General features: G+C 36.0%; 1 protein-coding gene across 1 annotated transcript in view; it reads right to left on the bottom strand.

Annotated features, from left to right (window-relative positions):
* The window catches only part of LOC145694773 (beta-1,3-glucan-binding protein-like), a 75895-nt gene that overhangs the window by 23743 nt on the left and 25842 nt on the right, over positions 1-26310 (bottom strand). Inside the window, exons 3-5 of the mRNA XM_081771403.1 lie at positions 10766-10888; positions 9911-10038; positions 943-1135 (exon numbers count right to left, since the gene is read on the bottom strand). Coding sequence (XP_081627529.1) covers positions 943-1135; positions 9911-10038; positions 10766-10888 — 444 coding nt within the window. The remainder of the gene's footprint in view (positions 1-942; positions 1136-9910; positions 10039-10765; positions 10889-26310) is intronic.

The following is a 26310-nucleotide window of genomic DNA, read 5'->3' as shown; positions in this document are numbered from 1 at the left end:
GTATCTACTGTGTCTTCTTTTACAGAATTTGCCTTTCCACTCTATCGCAGTAATTGCGTAAAATTACATTTTCACTACGTTTCTATTCTTGTACTACTGTATTTTTGTACTTAACCCTTTTTTGCTTTGTATTATAACATTAATTAAATTCCCTTGACACTGTTATTGTAAATTAATTGCAATTAAATAAATGATTATTGGATTATAAATTATTGACGGGAGGACTCCTTTTCCCTCCCTTTGACTTCGAAGGAGTCAGAAAAGCATAGGGTGTTATCGTCAGGGTTAAATAACATTATTGAAATAAACAATCACAAGGCCCAAGCAACATTGCTTCTGCCCACATAGCTATATTATGATTTTTTTTCTCTCGATTACTGATCATGATAACAACGTGAATTTTCAATATCCTCGCCATAGATGTAGTATCCACCCAGTTTTTTCTTTGCTCTAGTGACAATGTTTCCACTCAATAACGAGAGATATTTATATATAAAAAGAGAATTTTAGAGCGAAATCTTAAAATTTTACCTCTTTTATTTCCCTCTTTTATACACATTTGCAAATAAGATATAATTTTCGTCTTTACGCCAACTACAGGGCGTGCTATACGCAGTTAACTGAAACTCGCAAATTTCAGGAGCTGAAAAGGTACTCCCTATCTCGGAAACCTGAGGAATAGACCATATGTTCATATCAACTTTTTGGCTTAGCTCCCCTAGCACATCCGAAAATATCTGTACTTCCACATCAGACACTGTATATATTTCATAATATCTTGTTTAAGTGAAGTTGAAACCTGCAAACCCCATTTGCGCACATCACTACTACTACTACTGCTACTACTGCTACTACTACTACTACTACTACTACTACTACTACTAATAATAATAATAATAATAATAATAGTAATAGTAATAATAACAATAATAATAAACCTACGTCTCCCAGTGAGTGTGAGCCCAAGATGCATGTTGCCAATTTGGACCATAAATCAATGTAGACTCAACATTCTGTACACCTTGAGGTCTTCCATTTTCATACATGTTTTCGTTTCCTCGGCTCTCCATTATATCAATTTCACCAGAAGCTGGCCAACCACCAAATACGCTCTCCTGAGGCATTAACCAGATTGCTATAAAGATAGAATAAATGTATTTTCACTCAAAACATCTGTATGAATGCTTATCTATTACATTAAAAAAGTAACTAAACAAAAAAATACAAGATGTTTAAGCTAAATGAAATAATATATTACATAAAATAGAGTTTACAGAACTCTCCAGTTAGTTATAGTACCATTACATCAGTATTTACTTCGGTAATAATAGAAAACCACACACACAGTAATTGTCTTAATATTTATTATGAGAAACACAGTATACTGAGAGTATATGCTTTAGTAAATAGAGAGCTGTGGTTTGCCATCTCTTTATACACACACACATATGTCAGTCTAGATGCTCCCTGCTTACCTTCTCGTGCTATACGCGTAGAGTATCTAATAAACCACACCCATTTACTACGTGCGTCATAGCCTTCATTTTATTCGCTTAGACCACACCACATCAAGTTCATCCCACTGTTTCAGAATGTGTAATTTCCTTAGATGCATAGCAAAATACGTATTACGAGGTGCACTCAAGTTACAACCTTCAAAAAAATTGAAGGTGTTATAACTTGAATGTACAAAACCTAATTAAATCAATCCATTTTACGACTGATTTGAGAAATTTAACTGAAAATAAAAGTTCTAGTTTCACAATGTTACGAAACGTACTTAGTAAATAGCACAACTGAATAAATAAATAAATAAATAAATAAATAAATAAATAAATAAATAAATAGACTTGGAAGATATTAAGAAATACGAGCTCGTATATTTAAGTAGTTTTCAAATTTATGTTTTCTTAACAAGTACATAAACATTCTTTAAATATACTTTTATGCTACACAACAGGAGAAATCTTTTATAGGCAACTTATATATAATAATAGCTGTGATGTAGATATCAATAGTTCTGTATTTTTCCTAGAAAAATCTGGTCCTTTTATTTCCTATTTCTAAAAAGTACTAAAAGAACACTTTTGAAGAAACATTTTAAGGGCACTTCTAAGCCATTTTATTCACAATAAGTGTATCAATGCTAAGGAGAAATGACTATTTCCTAATTACCAATATATGCACGTGTTATTAAGCATAATAAGTAACTTATTATTAATTTATATAGGATTGAATCAGGATTGAACATCTGTTATACCCAGGCCCCGATTTGTGCCTAGGCTGGAGCCTAGGGTGTCATATTTCTCTCACTCTCCCCCGCCCATTATATATTACAAGATAAATTCATTAATTATTCTAGAAATTTCCTATCTGGGTACTTCTGTTACAGATCAAATGTCGTAATTTACATCGCAAGAACTGCATTTTTTCGCAGTGGAAGGTGTGGTGGAGCTCTGGGAGTATAGAGTCGAGTGCAAGAATCTGTTAGGATTAGATTCGATCCTGGTCACACCCAATGTTAGTGCTCATCTTTCGTGATTGAAAAATGAAATAAAATCTTTCGGTTTTATGCCCCACAATTATTCCGTGCAGGGTTAGTTGGTTAGTTTGTTAGCTGGCTATGAAGCTGTATGCATTTCGATGTGTAAACCAACACTCATTGTGAAACGATTCTAGTAGGTCCCCTGATGGTAAAAAGTTAGGGTGTTCACTTGGCACCGTGGCAGTTTTTTTTTTTAATAGGCCTTGTTTCAAAATGGCGTCCAATATATTGTTCAGATAATTGTTTTGACATGTTTAAGCATAGTGTAGTCTTGTATGGCATCGAAGTGTATATTTTAAACAAAAAACCAAATAAAATAAATTAAAAAAATAACATCTAAAACGAAAAAAAAAATGGTATTTTCAAAATGGCCACAGGATCATTATCAATATCAGCAAAATATATGTGCAATAAATGAAAGTAAACTATACTTTTAGAAAACGGAAGCATGTTATTTTCCATAGTTCTAAGCATAAAAATTTTTAAAAACAAGCTTTCTTATGTTACAGAAGTACCATAAAACCTATATGTTTAACAAAGAAACGATTTCTGAAAAAGTTCTTGCACTTCTACGGTTGTACATGTTGCACTTACAATATACACAACATGCGATCCTAGCTTTTTTACAGATAGAGTATCTTGTAGCAGGCTTCGGAAAGTTACATGGTGGCACCAAATCATCAGCTGTGGATGCTATATATTGTGTTGGTACAATCCGCGGCAAAAAACCTGCAACATGACCATATAAGTTTATTGTGAAATGACGAAGACTTTTGCTCCAAAATAAGTGTGCACGGGAGGAGGCCGAGGTTTATCCTTTCGTGATTCGTTCCATTTAGACGATATGTTCACTCCCTGTGCTGTTAGGCGTAGTTTCACAATAAACTTACATCCTTATGTTGCAGGTTTTTTGCCGCGGATTGTACAATGCAAGCGCAAAGAGTGTTGTATTCAAAAATCTAAACTTTGTGAATCTGGTTTTGGTGTTACATTGTCAAGACAAGTAATTTTAAGTACAATGTAATAAAAATATCTCAACAAATGTTCCCGTAGTGCCCTGCTACTTGGTGGTGGTTCATCAATGACTTTGTCTTTTCCTTGATGATAAATCCAACATCACAATCCATCCATGATCGTGGACGAACTGCCTTTCTTCAATACCTGGACTAAATACGATTCATTAAGTAAAAATTGCTTCTCAAGGTATTGCGCCCGAATGTTGACAAGAAAAACACTGGATTACATTTAATACCAGCAGCGTCAGTTGTTATGGTTGTTATACCAGTAGTGTTTCTAGTGCATCAGTGTACTTTTCAACTCCGTATGATTGGAAAAACTCAGTGAACTTCATCTGTTGAACTCAGTGAACTTCAGCTAACATGCTTTTCAATGATCGCATATAATTCGATCCATTCAAGTCCGACTCTGTTACAGACACTTCAAATACCAAATTCTATATCAATATGCTTTTCTACCCCACTTCCTCTCAGGTATTTGACAAGGCAGTCAAGAACTGTATTTGTCATATCGAAGAACCCCATGATTAAAACAATGTCCTTAAATTCATCTGCTTTGATTAGTTCATTTTCTTTTGCAATACTGTGTGCTACTTCGTCACACACCACAAGTTGTTTTTGTTCTAACTGACCGAGAACGTTCACAAAATTTCATAGCTGTGTATGTTGTGGAATATTCTGTTATAGTATATGGAATTAAAAGAATGTATCCGACGATCCCCCTCTACGATCATAGACGATCTTCTGCTATGACAGAGTTGAACGAAGACCAGGATGGCATCGTTTTCCTAGCTGGTAGACAGCTAACTTGCAGTGTTCGTAATTTAGGCAAATAAAACTTGCTGGAAAACAATGCCAAATTTTTCTTTCGCATCTTCTCATACTCCTAAAACGTTCATTTTTTCCAACCTTTTTGGTGATGCTGTATAACATTCCGTAACTTTTTCTTTGCATTTTTCACAAGAACGGAAAACTACTCTGAAAGATGTAGGTGACGATTCCTCAGAGTGAGGTATATTTCGTGCATTGCAACGCTGGTATCTCATCAAATATGTACTCATACAACATTTGTAATCATACAAGTCAGCAGCAAATACACTATGATTATCGTTAAGATCATTTGTGTGCATGTATATCTCATCCTAAAAACGTGTTGCTTTTAAGAACATATTCGCACGATTTATTTCACAGATACGGTATTTTGCGTACTCTCCACTCCTTTTAGCTTGTAGGCAGATGACACAGTTAGCTGTCTGGTGTTGTATTTGGATCATCTTTTACTACAGAAAATCTCTTTCTGGTACACCTTGAACCTTCCTCAACACGGCAACTTCTTTTTGTTTCTTGTACATCATCTGTTGAATTTGCATCTCGAAGCACCAGCTTCTCTAAAGTTCTCCGGTGTGTGTAAGCTTAGTAACATTCGTTGGTCACATGATACACAAATGATTCGTTTGGTCCAATTTCTCTCAGTCGTTTTGATACAGGGTCATTTCGAACATAAGCATAATCTGAAAGTCGCTTACGTCCATTTTCACAGCTTGTTGTTGCACTGGTTTCGTGTTTTTTAAACAAATATGTATATTTTCGAACATCTAAAACATCAATTTCATCAGCTTTCCTTGTTAGAGCAATTCCTTCCATTTTCTTTGTCTTGCACAGCACTATAAGTTTCTTTTCTGCTACCACACTTCATTCAAGTTGTAATCCATGATTCTATGCAGATACCGGTTCCATCCCTGAAGCTGGAATGACAAAAGGATGAGATTCACTACATGAAATGAAAATCATGTTAAGCATGATTCTTCTTCTTCTAAGTCTTTTTCCCAGTTAACTAGGGTCGGCTTTTCGGATCGCTGTCATATCTGCTGTGACACTACACTGCACCATACTGCTCTTAACACAATCTCCCCACTTCTTCGTTAGCTGACTTCAGGCTCATTGCCCATTCAGTTCTATAGCATCTACTCGGTGAGCTACGTATTTCAAAGTTCTTCTTCTTACATGCCCAAACCATCTCAGTCTACTTTCTCGCAGTTTTTCTACTACTGGGTTCACCTTTACTGTTCTCCGGATCACTTCGTTCTTAATTTTGTCTTTCACGTCACTCCATACATCCATCTCAGCATCTTCATCTCCGCAACATGCAACTTCTGTTCCTCTCTCTTCTTCATCGTCCAACATTCCGCTCCGTATCAGGGCTAATTCATCAATATAGCTATTAAGTGAAACAGGATTTATAAGCTAGAAAGCTGTATGCCTTTCGAGAAATAGTCCGGTTGCTGGACGCATTTCGATGTGTAAGACAAAACTTACGTGGAAGTGGTTATAGTAGTAGAAACAAAATTTGTCAATATCGGGGAAAAAATGATCGACAGTAACAAGTATTTACTCCGTTAATCATTGTTGACAATATTTTTCCATTTTAGAATTATGTCCTAAAATTTTCAGGTGCTGCAGGGATATAAATAGTCGTGATTATGTCAAAACAATCAGCTGAACGCTATATTGGCCGCCATTTTGAAGTGAGGCCTATAACAAAAAAAAAAAAAAAAAAAAAAAAAAAACCTACCATGGTGCCAAGTGAACACCTTTTTTTTTTTTTTTTACCATCAGTGGACTTATTAAAATCGTTTCACAGTGAGTATTACCATACACATCGAAATGCATACAGCTTCATAGCCAGCAACTGGACTGTAAAGGAGATGGTGATAATGAGAATGAATGAAGAAAGTATGAGGAAAGGAGGAACTCCGAGGAAATCTACGCACACGGTGTTTTTCCATCACAAAGCCCTCTTGTAGCGAGCTGTAATCGAACCAGGGACCCCACGTACGGTACCAGAGGTGAACTCTCTACCACTGAGCCACTGCAGCTCTTCCTCATCTTTCGTGAAATAATATATTCAAAATTTTACTTTTAAATTTTCTAAGGCAGTCTACAAAATATCTATACGACTTGTTCTATTTATTGAGTCTATCGTAGATTGCACTCCAACAATAGACTTCATGGTAATGACTTACTCAGCATATTCGTCTGTGTTTCTGCCCAATAAAAGAAATTAATATTTTCTGTGTACTTTTCTATTCGATACGTTTATATGAAGTTCGATACGTTACAAAGAAGTTCATCACAGTCTAGTTAGACCTATTAGATGTATTTTTTAAAATTATTTTATCAAATTTTTCTTGGAGTATCTTACAATAAATATATTTTAATTCAATAGGTATCTTACAATAAAGGGCATGGGTGGATAAATATAGTGAAACGGCCCCAGATGAATTTTGGGATGGCAAGTGAGTGGTATGTAGGTACCCCCAAGATACATTAATCCCTTACGTTTCAAACCTCAACTCTCATTGGTTCATGAGAAATGGCGCAAAATCGGAAAAGTGGGATTAATTTATTTCTCAAGAATCGCTCGATCCATTTTGTTCAAACTTGGATGTATATAGGGCCTATACGTGTGTACAGGGGCTTTGTCTAAAAAAAGAAAAAAGCTCCCTCCGACTATTCCCCCCCTACAAACTTCGATTAAATATTTTGATCCCCTTTGACCTATGATGGCCTATGAGCACAATTATGATAAAATAAATTTTAGATGTCGCTTTAACCCTACAATCACAGATATTTTTTTCAAAATTGTATCACGGGTACGCCATGCTCAAAATTAGCCAAAACCAACCATATCACACCTATAAGAGAACAATTGTCAAACGAACAGCTATTGATGTAGCTTTAGCATATTTGCTAAATAATTGAGTGAGAAATTACACCTGAAAAGCGCCATACTCAGTGAGGCCCCATTTGATGGCCTGTGACGCCCCCATCCCTTGTTTGAGATAAAGTGAAACTGTTGATATTTAAAACACGTTGGCTGCCATGTGTATAGATTTCCATACACACAGCTCCTTCATGTAGTGCCTCGAGTATGGTTTTCTATACACACAAATATATATTGCACTTTTTCACGTTCGCTCTATAGATGTGTATGCTATTTCATACATATAGCGTAGAAGTCAAAATTTAATATCCACGCCGCGTGTATGCAAAACCATACACAAAGAAAGTTATACATTTATGGGGTTAAAAAAACGGCGAAAACAAAGTATTAGTGGCGGATTGTTGCCTGTGGCGCACACATGAGAAAGGTCAAAATATATAGTGGCGGTCAACGTGTTAACAATTTATTTGGGAACGAACACTCTTATCACTTTAAAACAAACACGAAACAAGGAATCTTTATGGTTGTGTGAATTTGTTGCGAAAAAGGAAATACTGACAGCCAGAAGCGTCTGTTGCGATTTTATCTTGGGGGGCAAGACCCAACATCTACATAAGAATTGTAAGTTTTATATTAGTAAATTAAATGGATTAAAATATAGACCCTGTAAAGCTTATATTGAGGACAAAGGTTATGAAGTTCCTATGCCTGCATTTAAAGGTAAAAAATCACAATTGTCCACTGCAGAAGCAAATGATACAGGTTTGCTACAAGAATTCGTTGGGCAGTTGAAGCTACACATCTCTTGCTGAAAGAAAAGTATCGTCTGTTGGATGAAATATTTGGCAATGAAATGATAGCTAGTATCGGTCCGCATTATAGAATTGCTAGTTCTCTACACAATAAATTCTTCATGCATATGACACCAGATGAAAACCACTCTACAATCACAGCAATCCTGAAATCTGCGTAAAATTCAGGAAACGAAAACACCCCAGCAGCCTTTGTTGAACAGAAGAAATTGCATTGAACAGAAGAGAACAGAGAACTGAACAGAAGAGAACTTCCGTTTACATCTATTTCTGCACATGATCTTGAGGATTTTTCTCGAATGACCGAAAAATATTTGAAAGGATTGTTTTGTGGATCCTTCCAATATAAACAGGCAATAAGTTTTTCTGGCTGAAACGTTGGATGAAAGAGGTAGTATGCAGTAGATAAAGACAACGACAAGATATTGAAAATGACAGTGCATTCAAGTCATACGCAAAGCAAGACATACAAATTCTTCATCTAAAGCCAAATACAGAATTTTACAAAAATGTCATTAGGTATTGTTGCGACTGCGCAAATGGTTTGCGAACAGTTGGCTCTTGCTCCTATTTTGCAACCATTATTATTACCTGAGCTATGGAAGATATTTGTCGAGGATCCCAAAACCAGCACAAATATTGAGCAAAATATTCGAACACGACAAAATTTGTGTGGTCATAAATGAAAACAGTCACAAGGACTGAAGGACGTACTACAGTGTTCATTTCATCCTTATTTGTTTCACACATTGAAATACTTGTACTTCTTACCTGTAACTTACTTTCCGTTTGCATTATACTTTCTTCTACTTCTTGGATAAAATGTACCTTTTATTCAAATGTTGCAGTTTTCCGCTACTCTACTTCTTATCCCCATTCCCCCTCTCAGGACCTATGGGAGACATCACAACAAAGCTTGCATTACATTATGGTGTTTTTGATGGTTATTCTCTTTACAGCTGAGGTTATTTCACTTTGATTGGACATTGTAGGTATAGGTAACATTGATTTTTTGTATGAACACTCACACTGAAATGGGAAATTTACGGGGATCTAATGGCATATGAAATAAACACCAATATCAACAGTTTCACTTTGGCACAAAATGGGGATGGGGACGCACATGCCATCAAATGGGCATCAGTGAGTTTGGCGATTTTCAGATGTGATTTCTCATTCATTTACGTAGCAAACAGCTGTTCGTTTTGCAATTGCTCCTTTGTAGGTGTGGTATGGTTAGTTTTGGCTAATTTTGACCATGGCGTACCCGCGATACAATTTTGAAAAAAAATATATGTGTGATTGTAGGGTTAAAGCGACATCTAAAATTTATTTTATCATAATTGTGCTCACAGACCATTATAGGTCAAAAGGGGATCAAAATATTGAATCGAATTTTAATTTTTTCAGACAAAGCCCTTGTATACACGTATACATACATCCAAGTTTGAACAAAATCGATCGAGCCATTCTTGAGAAATAAATTAATCCCACTTCCCCATCTTGCGCCGTTTCTCATGAACCAATGAGAGATGAGGTTTGAAACGTGAGGGATTACTGTATCTTGAGGGTACCTATATACAACCCTGTTGTCGTCCCAAGATTCATCTGGGGCCACTTCACTATACTTATCCACCCACACCCTTAATAAAAGAACTCAATGTCAAATGGAATTTCAATTAATTTTAAACTCTTGCTTAACCTTGGTCCAAAATTTTAAATAAAGAAGAAAGAGACATCAACAATATAATATTTCAATATATCCAACTCTTCAAATATTTTGTTTACAAACTTGAGATAGTTCTGTGATTACCTGGCCAGAGCCAATCTCCTCTCGGAATCTGAGCTCTAACTTCTACTCTTCCGTAGAGAAACGAGAAAGATCCGGAACTTGTGATCTTAGCGGATGCAACAGGATTCACTATTTCGCTGCCTCCTTGGCTAAAGATTTAAGAGAAGTAATTTACTTATTAAAGTAATAAATAAAAAAAAAACTGTTGTTTACACTTGTTTCTATATGTGGATTTCAAAATCTTTAACTTTCCTACCTATCGACAAAAGGTTAAGTTTATAATAACTGTTATGTAAGCTTTTACATACAACTTCCTTTTTAAAAATCACGACTTGCAAACTTATATGAGAAGTACTTCGATTATACCACAAGAAACTAGCAGATGGAACATATTAAAGGTTTTACAACTATAGTAGCTATTTACGTACTATAATAGCTAAGTACGTATTTGGAAGATTACACACATAAAATACTTCTGCAAGATTGGTCAACTGTAAGTTCACGTCTCCAATATCTTCTATACTGAAAAAGAGAGAAACCAAACTTCAACAAACGTCAAAATTGGTCTATTCTGTTATTAATCATAGAACTTGTATTTACTTTGATGATTACTTTCTTTTGGGTCATCTACTGGCAGAATAACACCTGGACATACATAATTTCATATATCATTTTCTTGTTAGTATTTTGATTCAAAGCTTTAATGTCTGCATAATTGCCAACCTTTCAGTAGACATCTTGTACGTATAAATATTATAAGGAATCAATAAAATAATTACACTCGCAATAGATCGAGGCTAAGTGCTACCACCAAGCACCAACAGTGGACTCTACGACTTGACTAGTGCAATCAATCTTAATTAATTATATACTTACGCAACACATTCACTTTGACATCCTTCTCCTGTTAGATTGAGAGTGCCATGATATAGGAAATCTTCACCAAATTCATCCGCTGTCAATGAAGGCTTAATATACAGAACACCGTCTCTAACGAAACTACAAAAAATGTAAACAAGAAACTCAATTCTGCATAATTTCAATTGGTGAAAGAACTTTGATAATATTCATCGTTCACTATGTTTCTAAGTCTAGCCAGTTTATAATAGAAAAATATAAACTCATGGATACATTACACTCTCTAGAACTAATATTACTATGTTTCTCTCGCTATAGATGGTGTTTCACTAGTAACATGTAGCTAAATAGCCCAACAACACCACCGCAACAACCAAAAACGCTCCGCGCTCGTGAATTTTCAGGAACTACAACAAGTTACAGTTGCAGGTTTCAGACTAGACCAGACCAAGTCTAGTTGCAGACCACTGCTAGACATGCCTGAGGCAGCAGACACTATGGACCTCATGAGGATCTCGGTGCTTCAGCAACAACCCCAACGCCAACTAACACAGAAAATCGCTTTGAGATGAAAGAGAAAGACTAGAAGCGGGACAACTTAGAGTACTCTTCACCAAACCGAGACTACCAAAACCCAAACAAACAAGCCAAAAGGTCAGTTCAAATCTCCATAGGATCGCTGATTGAATACAGAAACAAATGTTCGCCATGGAAAACCCAGGATGCAAAAGCATTCACAAGTGCAAGTGCATCAAACAACGCAATAACACCAAAGAACGAAAATTTCCAAGAGGCTCCCACAAAAAGGACAAACCACCAAATCCTTTAACCCTTACTTATCATCTACGAGGCAGATATGCTTTTGTGAAGTCCGTCTGGGTCACCAGCTGTACTCCACCCCCAAAAAGGATTCCATTGTAAAAACTATAAAAAGTTCCACTACTCTATTTTCGCAATGAAAGTAGAAACCTGCACCCAGCCTAAAAAAATATGGGGTCTCCTAACACGGTCAGACCCATGAAGATCGTCATAAGGAAACTAGTCAATATAAAAAGGATGGCACTCTCCAAGAGCTCAAATACCTGGAGTATACAGTAACGGAAATTATACAACTTAAAGTACGCAACGGATCAAACAGAGTCACCTTTTCCTCTATTCCTGCTCATGCTGTTCGACCTAAAGCACAAGCTGCGCAATAAAGTGGAAATAGAAGCATACCGAGGGCAAGACACCCTGAAGTTTTACCAATGTCAAAGAGCCCGGAACTCCTAAAGAAAGTGTAGAGCCTCCCCAAGATGTGTAAACTGCAAAGGCTCCCACCTAAGCATCCTATGTCCAAAGAAGACCAGAGATATACCAGCTAAGTGTGTGAATTGTTACGGAGAGCACCAGGCAAATTACCAGGAATGTTCAACCCTGAAAATACTGAAGCTTAAAGATATCAATTAACTCAAAAGAACACTGCAACATGCAATATATCGTTTTCTGTGTATCTGCCAGTAGCCTCCTCAAAAGTAGATTAACCCAATAAAAGAGAAATCCATGAACAAGACAAACCAAAAGTCAAAAGCTCCAACTATCCAAAACAATCTAGATAAGTTAAATATACCACGAACACACTGGTGACTAAAGCCACAGTAGGTTCGTGGTATATTTAACTTATCTAGATTGTTTTGGATAGTTGGAGCTTTTGACTAAAGCCACAGTAGCAGACACCAATATCAAAATGTCAGAAACGTCTTTGGCAGCCAAGATTAAAGACAATATGGCACTTTCCAAGGACCTACATATTAAATACCACCTGAAGAAACCAAAGACCGAGTTAAGACAGATAACAGTAGCATCAGAATCAATAATTAACACGACCACCATGTTGGAGTATTCGCTACAATCCTACAATAGATCAATCTCCCATGATTTCAAACTAATGTACTAGAATGTAAATGCTCTCCGCAACAAAAATCCACACGTTGAAAACTTTTGCAACGAGAATAAATCGGTTGCTCTTATCATAGAAATACTACTGAAACCCCACATAACCTTCCAAATAGACAACTATTCTATATACCGAAATGTCCGGAGTCGGAATAGCAATACTAATCAGAAACTCTTTACCTCATGACTCTGTTCCCCTTCCCCCCTCCAATACTTTGAGGCTACGGTAATACGCGTAGCATACCGTTCACCAGAAGAACTAATATACAGGCTGGCACAAAAGTAGGTATACAGTCTCGTACTGATCGACGTATGGCATTTTATATAATTTACTTATTGCTATTTGTACAGGTTTAACTGGCTAGTTTATTGTTTGTTTTTAATTTCTTTTCATTTACACGCTAAAGTCGGAATAGGCGGATGCAGTTCATCTTAATAAACTGCCAAACTTACTCAATGCAGGGTTGTATATCTACTTTTGAGCCACCCTGTACATTCACCTGAAGCAGCATACAAGAAAAGCAAAAAGAATGTTGTATCTCAAGATCTTCGAATCCTAAGCAATTTGGATACGGCATCCTAATTGGGACGGTCCCCATAGTAATCACACAGAATGAAATTCTTTGGTAACAAACACAAACAGATGCATGCTCCATCAAGTTCTCCACAACATTGATTTCACTCCCACTGCATTAAATGTGCTGACAGCCTCTCATCGCCTGATGTCCTGGATATGCTCACCACGAGTCTGGCTATTCTGGTCGGCCCTCACGCCATTCACACGCCACGTTTCGACCATATTCAGGAACTAAAGACAACATCAAACAACACATCCCAAACTACAAGCTGTCAAAACTCATAAATAACGACAGGAACTTATACTGAAAGTTGCTTGCCAAAATCGTAGATCTAAGAACGTCAATCGTTACTACAGCTGAACTAGGAGATATAGTCAAATCAATAATCGCTTCCATAGAATCCGCTTACAAATGACAGAGACCGCAGATTCTTATTTTCCTTTTGGAAGCAGAAGAATTCGATTGATAATTTACTGTAATTCTTTTCACTAGCACTCATTCAACCAACTTGTTCGGTTGCAAATATTCGAGAAAGTTCAGTCAAAGGAGGCCTAGAGGCGATTATTCTGATTGCATTAACGAAGGTAAAGCAGAGACTGTTAAATAAGGTGAGTGCGAATCACTTATTAAGTTATAGGAAAAGTAGCAGTGTCACGTCTTATGCATTTTCATTGTGCGGTTGTGAATCGTAATTTCACTTTGCTTAGGTTAAAAAACTTAGAATCAATATCCTGTTAGGATTCTGGTCCTTGTAATCTACTCCTCCCATAACTTTTACAGTGAAATTTCTCTTTGAATGAAAAGATTTTTTAAAAAGAAATATTTAATAGGACTATCGAATGAAATTGGTGATCCAATGTTTCTTGCAGTTCTATTTCAGCTGTTTAATGGCGATTAATTCGAATTTCAAATATATTTCATGCTTGAGCTCTATTTAAAAGGCGTTAGCATTCCTATTTTCTCGAGAAAAGGTTAGGTTAATGAATCTAGAAAGAGAAGAATTTAGAATACTATACATTTTCATTAATTGTAAAATTCTTGAACTGAAACAGAGAAATTAATAACTTGTCCTTTTGAAATTTATGAAGCCTTTAACTATATAAACATTGATCATACATACTAGAGTAAAAATTGTTTACTGGACAAAATATTAAAAATGACTAGGATTTTTGAAAGAATTTATTATTATTATTTGGAATCCTTATTGAGTAATCATTTGGTTTTAACGATGATTAAACCAATCTAGTTCTAATTTAAATATGAAAGTACTTTGAATTCCTGATTTACATTTTTGTTCCGAAATCATATTTCGGCCGAATATTTTTTATATTTATCAAGATAATAGAAAGGTACTACTGGTGACTATTGAGAATTTTGTATTATTAACTGAAATTGATTAACTTTGTTTCGAACTATTGTCTAAAATCGATTGACTTTAACGAAACGAAAGAGCTAATATTTTTTCATTATTTCCTATTTAAATTTATTTTAATTTTCTTATATATGTTTGTTGTTATTTTGCGTCTATGCGTTAATCTAACGTATTAATAAATATACACAAGGTCTGTTCGTTGAATGAATTTGTAAATGAAAAATTGATTTCTGGTGTTTATTTTAATATATATCCTGAAGTTTTGTTGTGAACAAAAGGAATATTGGAGCATGGCTTTAAGCTGGGAAGAGGGTTCTATCCGTGAAGTATCTTCTGTCAGGCCTTTCTGAATGATTTCAGATCGACAGTTATTATTATTATTATTATTATTATTATTTGATTTTTAAAAAACTCGAGTTGGATTCGAGTTGGAGAGGCTAGGCGGAGGTCAACCTTTCTGTTGACAAAGGAAAAGTCAGGTATCACAGTGATACGCTGACTCGAAGACAACATGAACGAACTAGCCACGTCTCCTTTTGCGCGATTGCATTCCTTTTTTCTCTCATGCTACACCTAACCAGCAAAACTTTTCATTCTCTTTTCTTCCTTTTCTTAAAAAAAGATAAACGTTTTAAAGAAACTAATCGTTTTAGCCATAATAGAGTTACATACTATTATACAAGGCTCAATTTAAAGTCATTCAAAGTAACTATAACCATATCCTTTTACGGTTAATACTAATTTTTTTCTTTTAATTCTTTAATAAATTGAAAATCCTTGGACGATACCACATTTTAATGGTAACAAGCAGCTCGAAATGAGGGTTCGTTACAACCACCGCTCTGTTAAAAAATCTAAAACTCAGAATTTTTTCACATTATGGACATGGAAAATTCTACAAAAAAGAAAAACAATAATTAATATAAGATAAAATATTTATATATATATACAAAATGAAATAAACAATATATACAAAACAATAAGGTAAAAATTATTTAATTAATATTCAATAATTAAATTTACAAAATAACAAGAATGAACTACTAAAAAATTTAGTAACTTAATTAAAAATAAAAATTTTTCGAAATTATGGCCATAATTCCTATTTACAATTATATACAAATTTCAATTACTAAATTAATCAAGAACAATCAATCTTAACATATCGATACGAAATATTCTATACAAATTCCTTCCCTTCTCTTCCAGAACAAAATTCTAAACAGATCTAATATTTAGGTTCGCGATACACTTTGACTTCAGAAACATTACTCCGTTTATATGATTCGAAACTATCATTCTCATCTGAAACTAAAACGGTATTTGGGGTAAGGAATTTGATGACAACATATGGATCATGTCATTTGTCACTAAGAGACAGCAATACGATCTTTCAAAGAAGACTTAATATGCGTTCGGAGTAAAACTTTATCGCCAATTCCAAACGTAGCCTCTCTTCTTCGCTGAATCATGAGCTTCTTTCTCCTATTCCAGCTTTTTTCCCATGTTCGACATAACCTGAAGCCAGAGATCATGGGAAGATCTATATGCTAAATCGGACTCTGAGATGTTCCATAGGTTTTCCAGTGGAGTGTAAATACGACGTAGAAAAAAGCCTCGATTGGATACATCTTCAGTCAGGAATGCTCGCTAATATTAACCGTATATTGTAAATCTGGAATTAGGGTTGCCCACAGATGTTGTTTATGAGCAAAATATGATCTAATAGAGGCTTTTAACGTCTTAATGAAACGTTCCTAGCCTAAATAGAAATTTCTTAAAATACTCAGAAACGAAAACTGAGGCATTATCAGTCGAAATCGCATCTGGGTAACCCAACCGACTAAAAATCTCGGTCATCGTTTTCGTAATAGATGACGAAATGAAAGATTTTTATTTCTCCAGCACCATAAAACGGTTTGCATTATATATTCCTATAAGGGTGTACTTATAACTTTTCAATTGGACAGAATTCCTATTATGTCAAACATCTAGTACGCTCCAATACGCTTACTATTCTCCGAAACTGGAAGACCAATTTTCTTTCGATTCTCCTTCTTTGTCAATTGACATCTATGACAGCTTCTAACAAATTCTGTTACTTTCTCTTTTAAATTCTGACAAGTAAACTTTCATTTTTTGAGAGTCTTAAAACTCCAGAGTGACCACCAATCAATTTGTCGTCATGGTAGTACTCTATCAAGACTCGTCTTAAAGCTTTCGGTATTACAATCTTATACAGATTAAGAAGATGATTTGTTCTCTTCATTAATATGTTCTTATTAGGAACATATCCAGTAACAGAATCACCATTATTCAGTTTATCAATCAAAGATTTTAACTCTGAATCTTTCCTTTGTATCTCGTCTCTGGATTCCTTGATTAAAGGAAGTGTCTACATATGAGCTAGCCTCAAATTGTTGTCAAAGGCTGCTAACCCCATCGGATCATCAATAATACTAAATTCGTAAGGAAACCCTAGTCAAAATGTCAGTAACTAAATTGTCACTCGATCTAACATGTTTAATTTTGAAAGAAAATTGACACAGGGTTTCGACCAAAGGCCCATATTTCAATAATTTCTTAGAATTGCTGAAAGTCCAAGTTAGCGCCTTGTTATCCGTAAGAACATCGAATTCCTTAACGAAATAACGTCTGAATATGGAAATGGTTTTTACTAGACTTATAAACTCTATCTCGTATATACTACGATGTTTCTCTATTTCAGAGAGTTTCTTATTAATGAAAGATACGGGTTGAAGCTCACCTTTTTTATTTTCCTGCAATAAGACAGACAGCCCGCGATACTTTTATCAGATCCGTCGACATTAAGCGTGAACCGTTTATTCAAATCAGGAGTCTTAAGAACTACATTTTCCACTAATATATTCTTTAATTTATCTAGGACTCTTTGATGATCCGAAGCATTGTTTCTCCCAGACATATTTTTAGGAGGCACTGCCCCCGGAGCTCTGAAAGTGCCCCCGGAGGAGACAAAAATACTTCGTCTATAATATAATAGCACATAGAATAGTGCTATTATATTATAGCAGTACCCCACCGGAATACTAAGTGTGCTCTCCCGGAACACTTTTACTGAAAGAACGACTTATCTGATGTCTAGACAAATGTAGAATTTTTAGATTTAAGTTCACTGAGACGTCCCATTATTTCTTGCATTTCTTATGCAAATTTAGGATAATAGCTAAAAATCCAAAGATCTTCATTAAGCCTCTCCGATTTCGCGGTGGAGGAATGTTCTTGATAGCAGATACTCTAGCCGAATTAATTTCCATTTGATCTCCAGATATAACATAACCTAAGTAATATTTTTTTATGAAAAGCATACATTTATCAGCAGAAATAGTAAGATTATTTTCTTTGAATTTTTGCAAAACTTTATGTATCGTTTTCTTATGTTCTTCAATAGAATCGGATAAGATGATGACATCATCAAAATATGATTTAACACCTTCTTTTTCCAAATCTCGAAGAATTTTATGCATAACACGAGATAAAATGTTACTTCCTGTCTTACTACCTAGAGGAACTCTCGTATATTGATATAAGACTTTCGGAGTGACAATTGTCGTTATGTCACGTGAGTTATCGTCTAATACGATTTGATTATACGCTTTCTGTAAATCGAATTTGCTATGAAATTTATTATCAGCCAACCCTACTAAGCATTCTTCAATATTAGGAGATGAAAAAGGATCGTTAACTATCAATTCATTTGCCTTAACATAATTACAGACGATCCTAAAAGAGTTACTTTTATTCTTCACTAAGAAACAACTGCTCGCATAGTTTGAATGATCAAAGTTAACTATTATGCCTTGACGTATCAAATCTTTATCTGATCTTCAAAAATGTTTTCCTTATTTTTGGGAACAGGAAAATGATTCTATTTAAAAGGCTTATTTTCAGATAAATAAATTATTCCTACAAAACCTTTAATACGTCCTACTCTTTCAGTTATAACGTCAGAATATTTTCTTAAATGAGTCAATGAAAGAATTTATGTCAGGAACCCGATAACTCCAGATATCGTCAATTTTTGGTTTTTCACCCTGTATGATCGATTGGTTTTTCACCTGTTTAGATCGAACTTTCGTAGATTTCCGACGAGAAATATTCTACGAAACACATTCAGGAGAGCATGGAAATTCTCAGCTAACTCAACATCCACATATGAAGCCTTTGACGAAATATTCTCCAAATCCTTTCCAGTTTTTGGTAAGTAAGGTTGATGAACAATAGTCTTTTGGCCTTTATCCAGTATTGTCTCTAACATCAGACGATTTTTGTTTTTCTTCAGAAGTTTTCTGCTTGTTCCTTTGCTCTTGTTCTTCTTAGCTGTCCGTTTTGAAGATTCATTCACCAATGAAGACTTCAGTTCTTTATCATTAATAGCAGAAGAAATAAAATTAGGATGGTCATTAACATCTGAGGATTTTCCAAGACATGGACGATCAACCACATTATCAACGCGTTCACAGTTCGTTGAAACCATGGCCATATCAATGAAAGTCTTTCTATCTTTTTTCCTTCACGACCATTTACAGAATTTTCACAAACACCAAGACCTTCATTAACAATTCCGGGATATTTTAAATCTTGTTCCCTTTCATTATTTTCAATGACAAGCTCATTAAAATTCTTCGACAAATCACATTCAATCATGTACCTTAATTCTAAGAGTTGGAAGAATTCGGTGCATTGATAGTCAATATTAGAGTGAAAAGCGCTATTTACGCTAGTTCGATTCTATGGCTGGGTAGCCAACTTGTGGCGTTACATTTTACAGTAATTAGAATTCTGGCTGTGTACGCCAAACTTGAAAAAATACCATGTTAAATCCTGGCTATGGGAAGCCAAACTTGAAACGTAACATTTACTCTAGTTCGTAGCTGACGTTAGGGGAAAGGAAAAAAATTGGGTCGCCGATATATTCCTTTCTTACGCTACAACTATAGACCAGTAAGCGCAACGTCACTTAAATCCAGACTCTTGCACACTAATGGCATCGTTGGTATGGAGAAGGAGGAAGATAAAAATAAAAAAATCATCTTTTCGAAACAACACCACATACCTTGCAATCATATTTATTTAACTCTCTTGCAAACAACGTATAATATTGAAATGGCATTAGTAAACATAGACAGCTAAACTCAATTGTCAGAAAAGAAAAAGGAAAAAAATCATCTGTATTCGATCCTTAAAGATTTCAGAAACTTCTAGCACCAACACAACTAAAGATGAGTAACAGCAATATTTGAACAGTATCCTCAATAACAAGAGTTGTTTACATTTTCAAATAAATATCAGGACATAATCTTTGGTAGGCTGCATCACAGCAAGCGAAGGAAATTTCAGATACATTACTGTTCACAAAACATCTCACAGCAGAGGGAGTAAGCATGTGGCTGTGTCGACTAACCTTCCTTCCCAAACACATAACGTTTCCACTACTTCCGCACCCAACTGTTAAGAGGGCATTTCCCTCGACATAACTTACAAATTAACAGCGGCGGTAATAACAATACATACTGCAGAAACATTATAGGAAGTACAAGACCAACCAATAAATTAGACTCTACCCCTGACACCCTCACATCGGAAATGTGAGTGCTAGCGTATGCCCACCGTCTTCGACGCGTCCTGCTAAACTAGTGAATAGCATTATAGCTAAGATATGACATGAAGACAACTCGAGGATTTACATAAAATTTGCAGTGTGGCAACTTAATACTTAGATCATGAAATATATATGTATGTATATGTATATATATTGTGATAACTAATACGGAGTGCCCGCTACTAGACGAACATAAGCTAGATGGTAACGAGTGATACATTATACATCTACGCAACTCGGGAAATGATTCCATCTAAAGCAAGAGAGAAACGGTGTTGATATCAGACTACCCCATCGGCGTATGATTCGACTTACTGGATAGAGACTCACTTTCGTTTACTCGGACATGTTACAGACAGGATTCACTTGAAATGACATTATAGACATTGTAGAACTGAAATAAATATAGTACGTAAATGCACTGATTAACCAATGATTAATGGATGTATATATATTGTCTTTAGTTTATAAACGATTCAAATCACAGAATAAACACACGACGATAATAGTATAGCACTGGATATTGTAAATGGAGACGACTTGAACGAATTACATGAACGGCGGAAAAATTCCCTCACATTTCCGGGATATTATTCCTTTCATAGAATGAGATAAAAGATAATGAAACATAGTTACCTGGGACGATTACCCAAAGCTTACCCAACCTTTCGCTGCTTACAAGTGGACAGCACCGACACCACAGGCCAGTTCAAAGGGCTCCAGTTCGGACAGCATCCTAGGGTAGCAACCGGTTTCCAACGACCTCACAGGCATCTCGGTACATGACGGTCGTAATCATAGGCATAGGCACAGCTTGACCAAATGGCAACCTTCTTTGATTGATAGCAATCAAATACACTCCACCAATTCCCTCACCAGGTAGACAATCTCACTGCAAAGTTGCTGAAACACTCACGTTCACAACAATGACCGCAGACGGGAACTTCACTGAAAGATGCATTTAAGTCCCACAAAAGCAGGTGGAATCAGACGACGAGTAACAAAGGACGGAGTCTCATATTAAGGAAAGCAGAGGACGGGGAATCGCTACGTCAAGAAGAAGAAGCCATACATACTCGAGCTTGGTCCCATAGACAGTTCTTGGGAAAGGACTGTTAGACTTCCACTTACATCACAGCAAACGATTAGCGAGTATCAAGACTATCCTAGTAATATCCTGTACGAGCACGAGCTGAGTGTTCGTAGGTAATTTATTGTAGTTCACTGCACACACACTAATCTACCATCACTATTCCGTCACAGCACCTCCTATTTAAAAGGTTCGTGATGGGAAACAATCATTTCACTGCATGACATACAGTAATCAGGTCAAAAGACAGGACGAAAACTGCACCTCCGTTCTCACCACCATATTTTTCCCGGTACAAAGAGCTAAGACAAAGGGAGCGTGCGCCTGCATCCAACTCGCTCTCTGATTGGTCGCTCCTTACTACGCATTAGAGCGTAATACCGAAACGACAACTTTAATAATATGTATGACTAAATAGAAATAGAATTTATATGAATCAATGTTTATGTATGCAAATTTATAATAATCCCTCCGTTTAAACGAAACACAAATTTCAAATTATTTCAAGCAGTCAGCGCTATCTTCAGAAGCTGAAAGATATCCGCTCGACGCAAGTCATAGACATACAAAAGAAAAGTAGCACACTACGACTACACACACTAGTCCAATTGTCGACCATCTTGAATCCTTCATGAGGGTCGAGAATTAAGAAAATATAAAAGGAAATAACATTTACTAAGAACTAATTAGACATTTCTACAAATAATCTCTTTGAGAAAATGTAACGCTCAAAGAGGAACGTTACAAGAGATTCCAACCGCTAAAGATCCAAGTCACACTGAATCCCCTTGTCACTAATTCCGAAAGAAAGAAATGAAATGAAATATTTGACTTTTACGTCCCACGGTTATGCCGGTTAGGCTAAAGAGACGTTGATGATGAGAGATGAGTAAAATGGTGGAATGAAGAAAGTGGGAGGAAACGGAAGAACCCCGAGAAAATCCACGAGCACGGTGTTTGTCGACCACAAAGTTCACTTGGTGGGGGCTGGGATCGAACCCAGGATCCCAAGCACCAGAGGTGAACGCTCTACCACTGAGTCACCGCGCCGCCTCCGAAAGAAAGAGTATCGGCTCTAATGAAGATTGAAGTCCGTCCCGAAGAGTTCTTATTTACTGAATTCTTAGAAAAAGTTCATTTTAGAAAACTTCCGTTGGCCATCCGGATCGCCAGATCTCTATCCCTTTTTATTCGGTCAAAAACATCACGACGATAAATAAGTCGCCGTCTCTTTCTACAATCGTGCAGACTCATGGTGTTATTCTTGTAGTCCAACACCGCAGATGTTGCTCGAAGAAAAGGCATACCCAGTAGACAATCACACGGTAGCTGCTTAACCACTCGGAATATCATCTCCTGAAAGAACTCTGCCAAATTCACATTCAGAGACACTTCTTCATTCGTTGCAAAGTTCAACCCCGAAGGAGCATTAACTGTTCATTAGTCCACTTTGCGAATACACTGTTCTGCACTACAATGTCTAATTAGATTACTGGTAACATGGTTGAAAGTCGACCCACCGTCGAGACAGATATTAGTCAAAATATTGTTTACATTTCCCGAAATAAAAGTTGCCACTACACCATCCATCTCCGATGGAATTCTATTAAAATTCCTGCTACCATTTTCCTCCGATCGATCTTTATTATTTTTATTTCGAAAACCTGAAGTAATCGAACTCCTAGACTCCTCCTTCAATTGATCCAATTTTGCATCACGTGGAAAAGCAGTCCTTTGATAATTTGCCCTAACATCCGAATATGATAACATACTATTGTTGGACAACATTATATTTTCTCCCTTGTTAATTTCCATACATCGATTATTTTCAAGTTGTTCTCCAGTATTAATAACAAACTGTTCAGATATTTGTAAAAGTTCTAATCTATTCACTGGTACATAATAATTAAGCATCTTGAACATTTGATTAGGGTTCATCCCACACAAAATTATTCTAACTAATTCTCCTTCCTCTAAATTCAAATTTAAAACCTTCATGAAAACTATTATGGATTTAACATAATCATTCATAAGTTCTGAAATCTTTTGTTTTCTGTAAACTCTTTTACGAACTAAAGTGTGAATACGAATAGGTGTTACAAATTTCATTAGCATATTCTGTCTAAAAGTTTCCCAATTGACATTCTCTTTCCAAGCTGATACCACTGATTTTAAAATCACACCCTCGAATTTTGGAATCAAAGCAGATAAAATTATTCCTAATGAGTAACTACTGTTCATTAGAATCTCTTCTACTTTAATCAACATCTCGAAAACGTGTAAGCTGTTGTTACCATTGACGTTCTTAATATCCTTCATTTTATTTTTTAGATAAGCTAGAGAACTCATGAGTATACTTTAACATAAGCTTATGCTCTAAATTGAAATCAGAACGATTATATTGAAAACGAGAAGATGGATTTACAAAACCTTATCTTCATTACAAAATGCGGGATTCTTAAGTTCTGATCGAAAATTGGGATTTTCTATCAAAAACATTATTATATCTGTTCGAGGAGTCGAATTTATAACATTCGAGACTCTCCTATAATAGTTCCGAAGGTTAAGATACTTATTGCGAGATCGATTATCCCCTGTAGGGTCAACATTCTATATAACTATTCCTGTATAACCTGTCGATGTTCATTTCTAGAACTATTAATGCTGGAAGCATTTGTCATACTAGTAAAACCATATGTGCCCACTGAACTTTGCATATAATTTTTCAAGAAATGAACAAAAAGGGAGAGAATATGTCCAATATTCAAACTGCCCTGAGTTGGTGGCGTTAATACCATGTTTAAAGTTACAAAACTAGAATTCCTTTTAAGATCTAAATGCCCTGTGGCATCAAGAGTTAAGTATTCTGACTCAGGTATATCTATGCTAACATATTCTCGGGTATTGTTCATCTTAAAAAAAATAAACAATGCATAAAGATAAAATAAAATACCAATAAATATATCTAGAAATACACATAAATATTAACTAAAGCTACTAAATCTGCTACTAAGTGAATGGAAATTGATACGACCTTATGATAATGCAGTCCTAAAGATTCTGGAAGAGACTCAAAGAGAACAAAGCTCAACTAAATATCTCATAATATATAAAGAAAAATTATAGAAACAAGTGGAGTGGTGATTTTCAAACTTTTTCTGTTATTACGAAACAAAACAATAGAAAACTAATTTTGAACTCAAAGGGAATTAAAGACTTCCCTTAATATTTCTATTTTTTTGATAGTTACTTGAGATCTGACTTGTAAGTGGGCTTGTCCTTTGTCAGTTGTAACGTCCACCTCCTCCAAGCCTCTTCAAGTCGAGTTCAGATCGACAGTTATTATTATTATTATTATTATTATTATTATTATTATTATTATTATTATTATTATTATTATTATTATTATTATTAAAAACTTTCGATTTGGATTCGAGTTGAAGAGGCTAGGCGGAGGTGGACGTTACAGTGAGCCCCCTGAATGAGTTTCTGGCTACACCGCTGGTTCACACAACTCTGTATTTGTGTAGTGTATAAATATACCGGTAGAGGGCACAGTCTTTAATTACCCGCAGCAGTACAGGCAAGCGTTTTGTGTGTCTTCATACCAGGAGAAAATGCAAAACTGAGTAAAAAGGGGTATCAACGAGATATACTCAAATACAGTCAGGGGTGTCATTTCAGACTTCGTTTGGAGGGGCAAAAACACCACCGACATAAGACTTTCTCGTTTTGTACTAGTATATTAGTAGACAATCGATTGAAGTATATGTATTCCTCAAACTCTTGGGGGGGGGTAATTGCCCCCTTTCCTCCCTAAATGACGGCTCTGAATACAGTAAACAACGTTGTTAGCGTAATACTGTCGTGTAAAGCAAATCTAGTGGAAGATGGCAGGAAGTGTTCATTGAAGTGATTATGATTGCATTTTGACTTGAAGCAAGTCAAAGTATCACAGAGATTGTGGTATGAGGCGTAACAAAGAATATTTCCCGATTTCAGAAAGTATACGCTTTACAGCTATGCGTATCCATGGTGGAAAAAATGAAATGCAATCTTTAAGTTTAACGTCCCACGGTTATGCCGGTTAGGCTAAAGGAGACGGGATAATGAGAAATGAGTGAAATAGTGGAATGAAGAAAGTGTGAAGAAACGGGAGAACCCCGAGAAAATCCACGAGCACGGTGTTTGTCCACCACAAATTCCACACGGCGCGAGCTGGGATCGAACCAGGGACCCCAAGCACCTGAGGTGAACGCTCTACCACTGAGCCACCGCACCCCCGTATCAACGGCGGAGTAGTTATGGAAAACGTACAATTAGTTCGACAGGAACGCTACAAAAGCCAGTTCGCAAAAATGAAGCAATCTGCCAGTTACTGCAAATGAATAGTATTGAAATGAAAATGAAATCTTTCAGTTTAGCTTTTCACGATTGTGTCCTTTAGGCTAAGGGAGATGGATGATTAAGCCAAATGAATGATGATGGAATAATTTGTGGAATGAGAATGTGGGAGGAAACTGGAGTACCCCGAGAAAACGCACTGACACGGTGTTGTCCACCACAAACCTACTTGACGGGACATCAAATCAGGGATCTGGCGTATCAGAAGTAAACTCTCTACCATTGAGCTAGTATTGAGTTGTATGTCCGGAAAACGCACTGAAATGTGTTTTATTATCTCCCATTCAGCGTCGTGCCAGATTACATTGGTATAGGGAACATTGTGATTGACATGTGAGACCCAGAAAGGATCCAATATGACGATCTAAGATATATTATTAATCTATGTGATAGTGATTCTGAACATCACATTGTGTAGAAAGAATAGGGAGGATAATATTATCCAATGGCGAAGGGGCATAATATAAAATGCCACTGGATATCTTCGACGCAGGATCCGATTTTGGAGAAGGTACTTACCGTAATCCTGAAGGAATATATTTG

This window comes from Thermobia domestica, chromosome 9 (assembly GCF_964235325.1).
Source record: "Thermobia domestica chromosome 9, izTheDome1.hap1.1, whole genome shotgun sequence".
NCBI classification, from domain to species: Eukaryota; Metazoa; Arthropoda; class Insecta; order Zygentoma; family Lepismatidae; genus Thermobia; species Thermobia domestica.
Note: the sequence above shows the minus strand (reverse complement) of the source record. Positions and strands in the feature narration are given on the sequence as shown.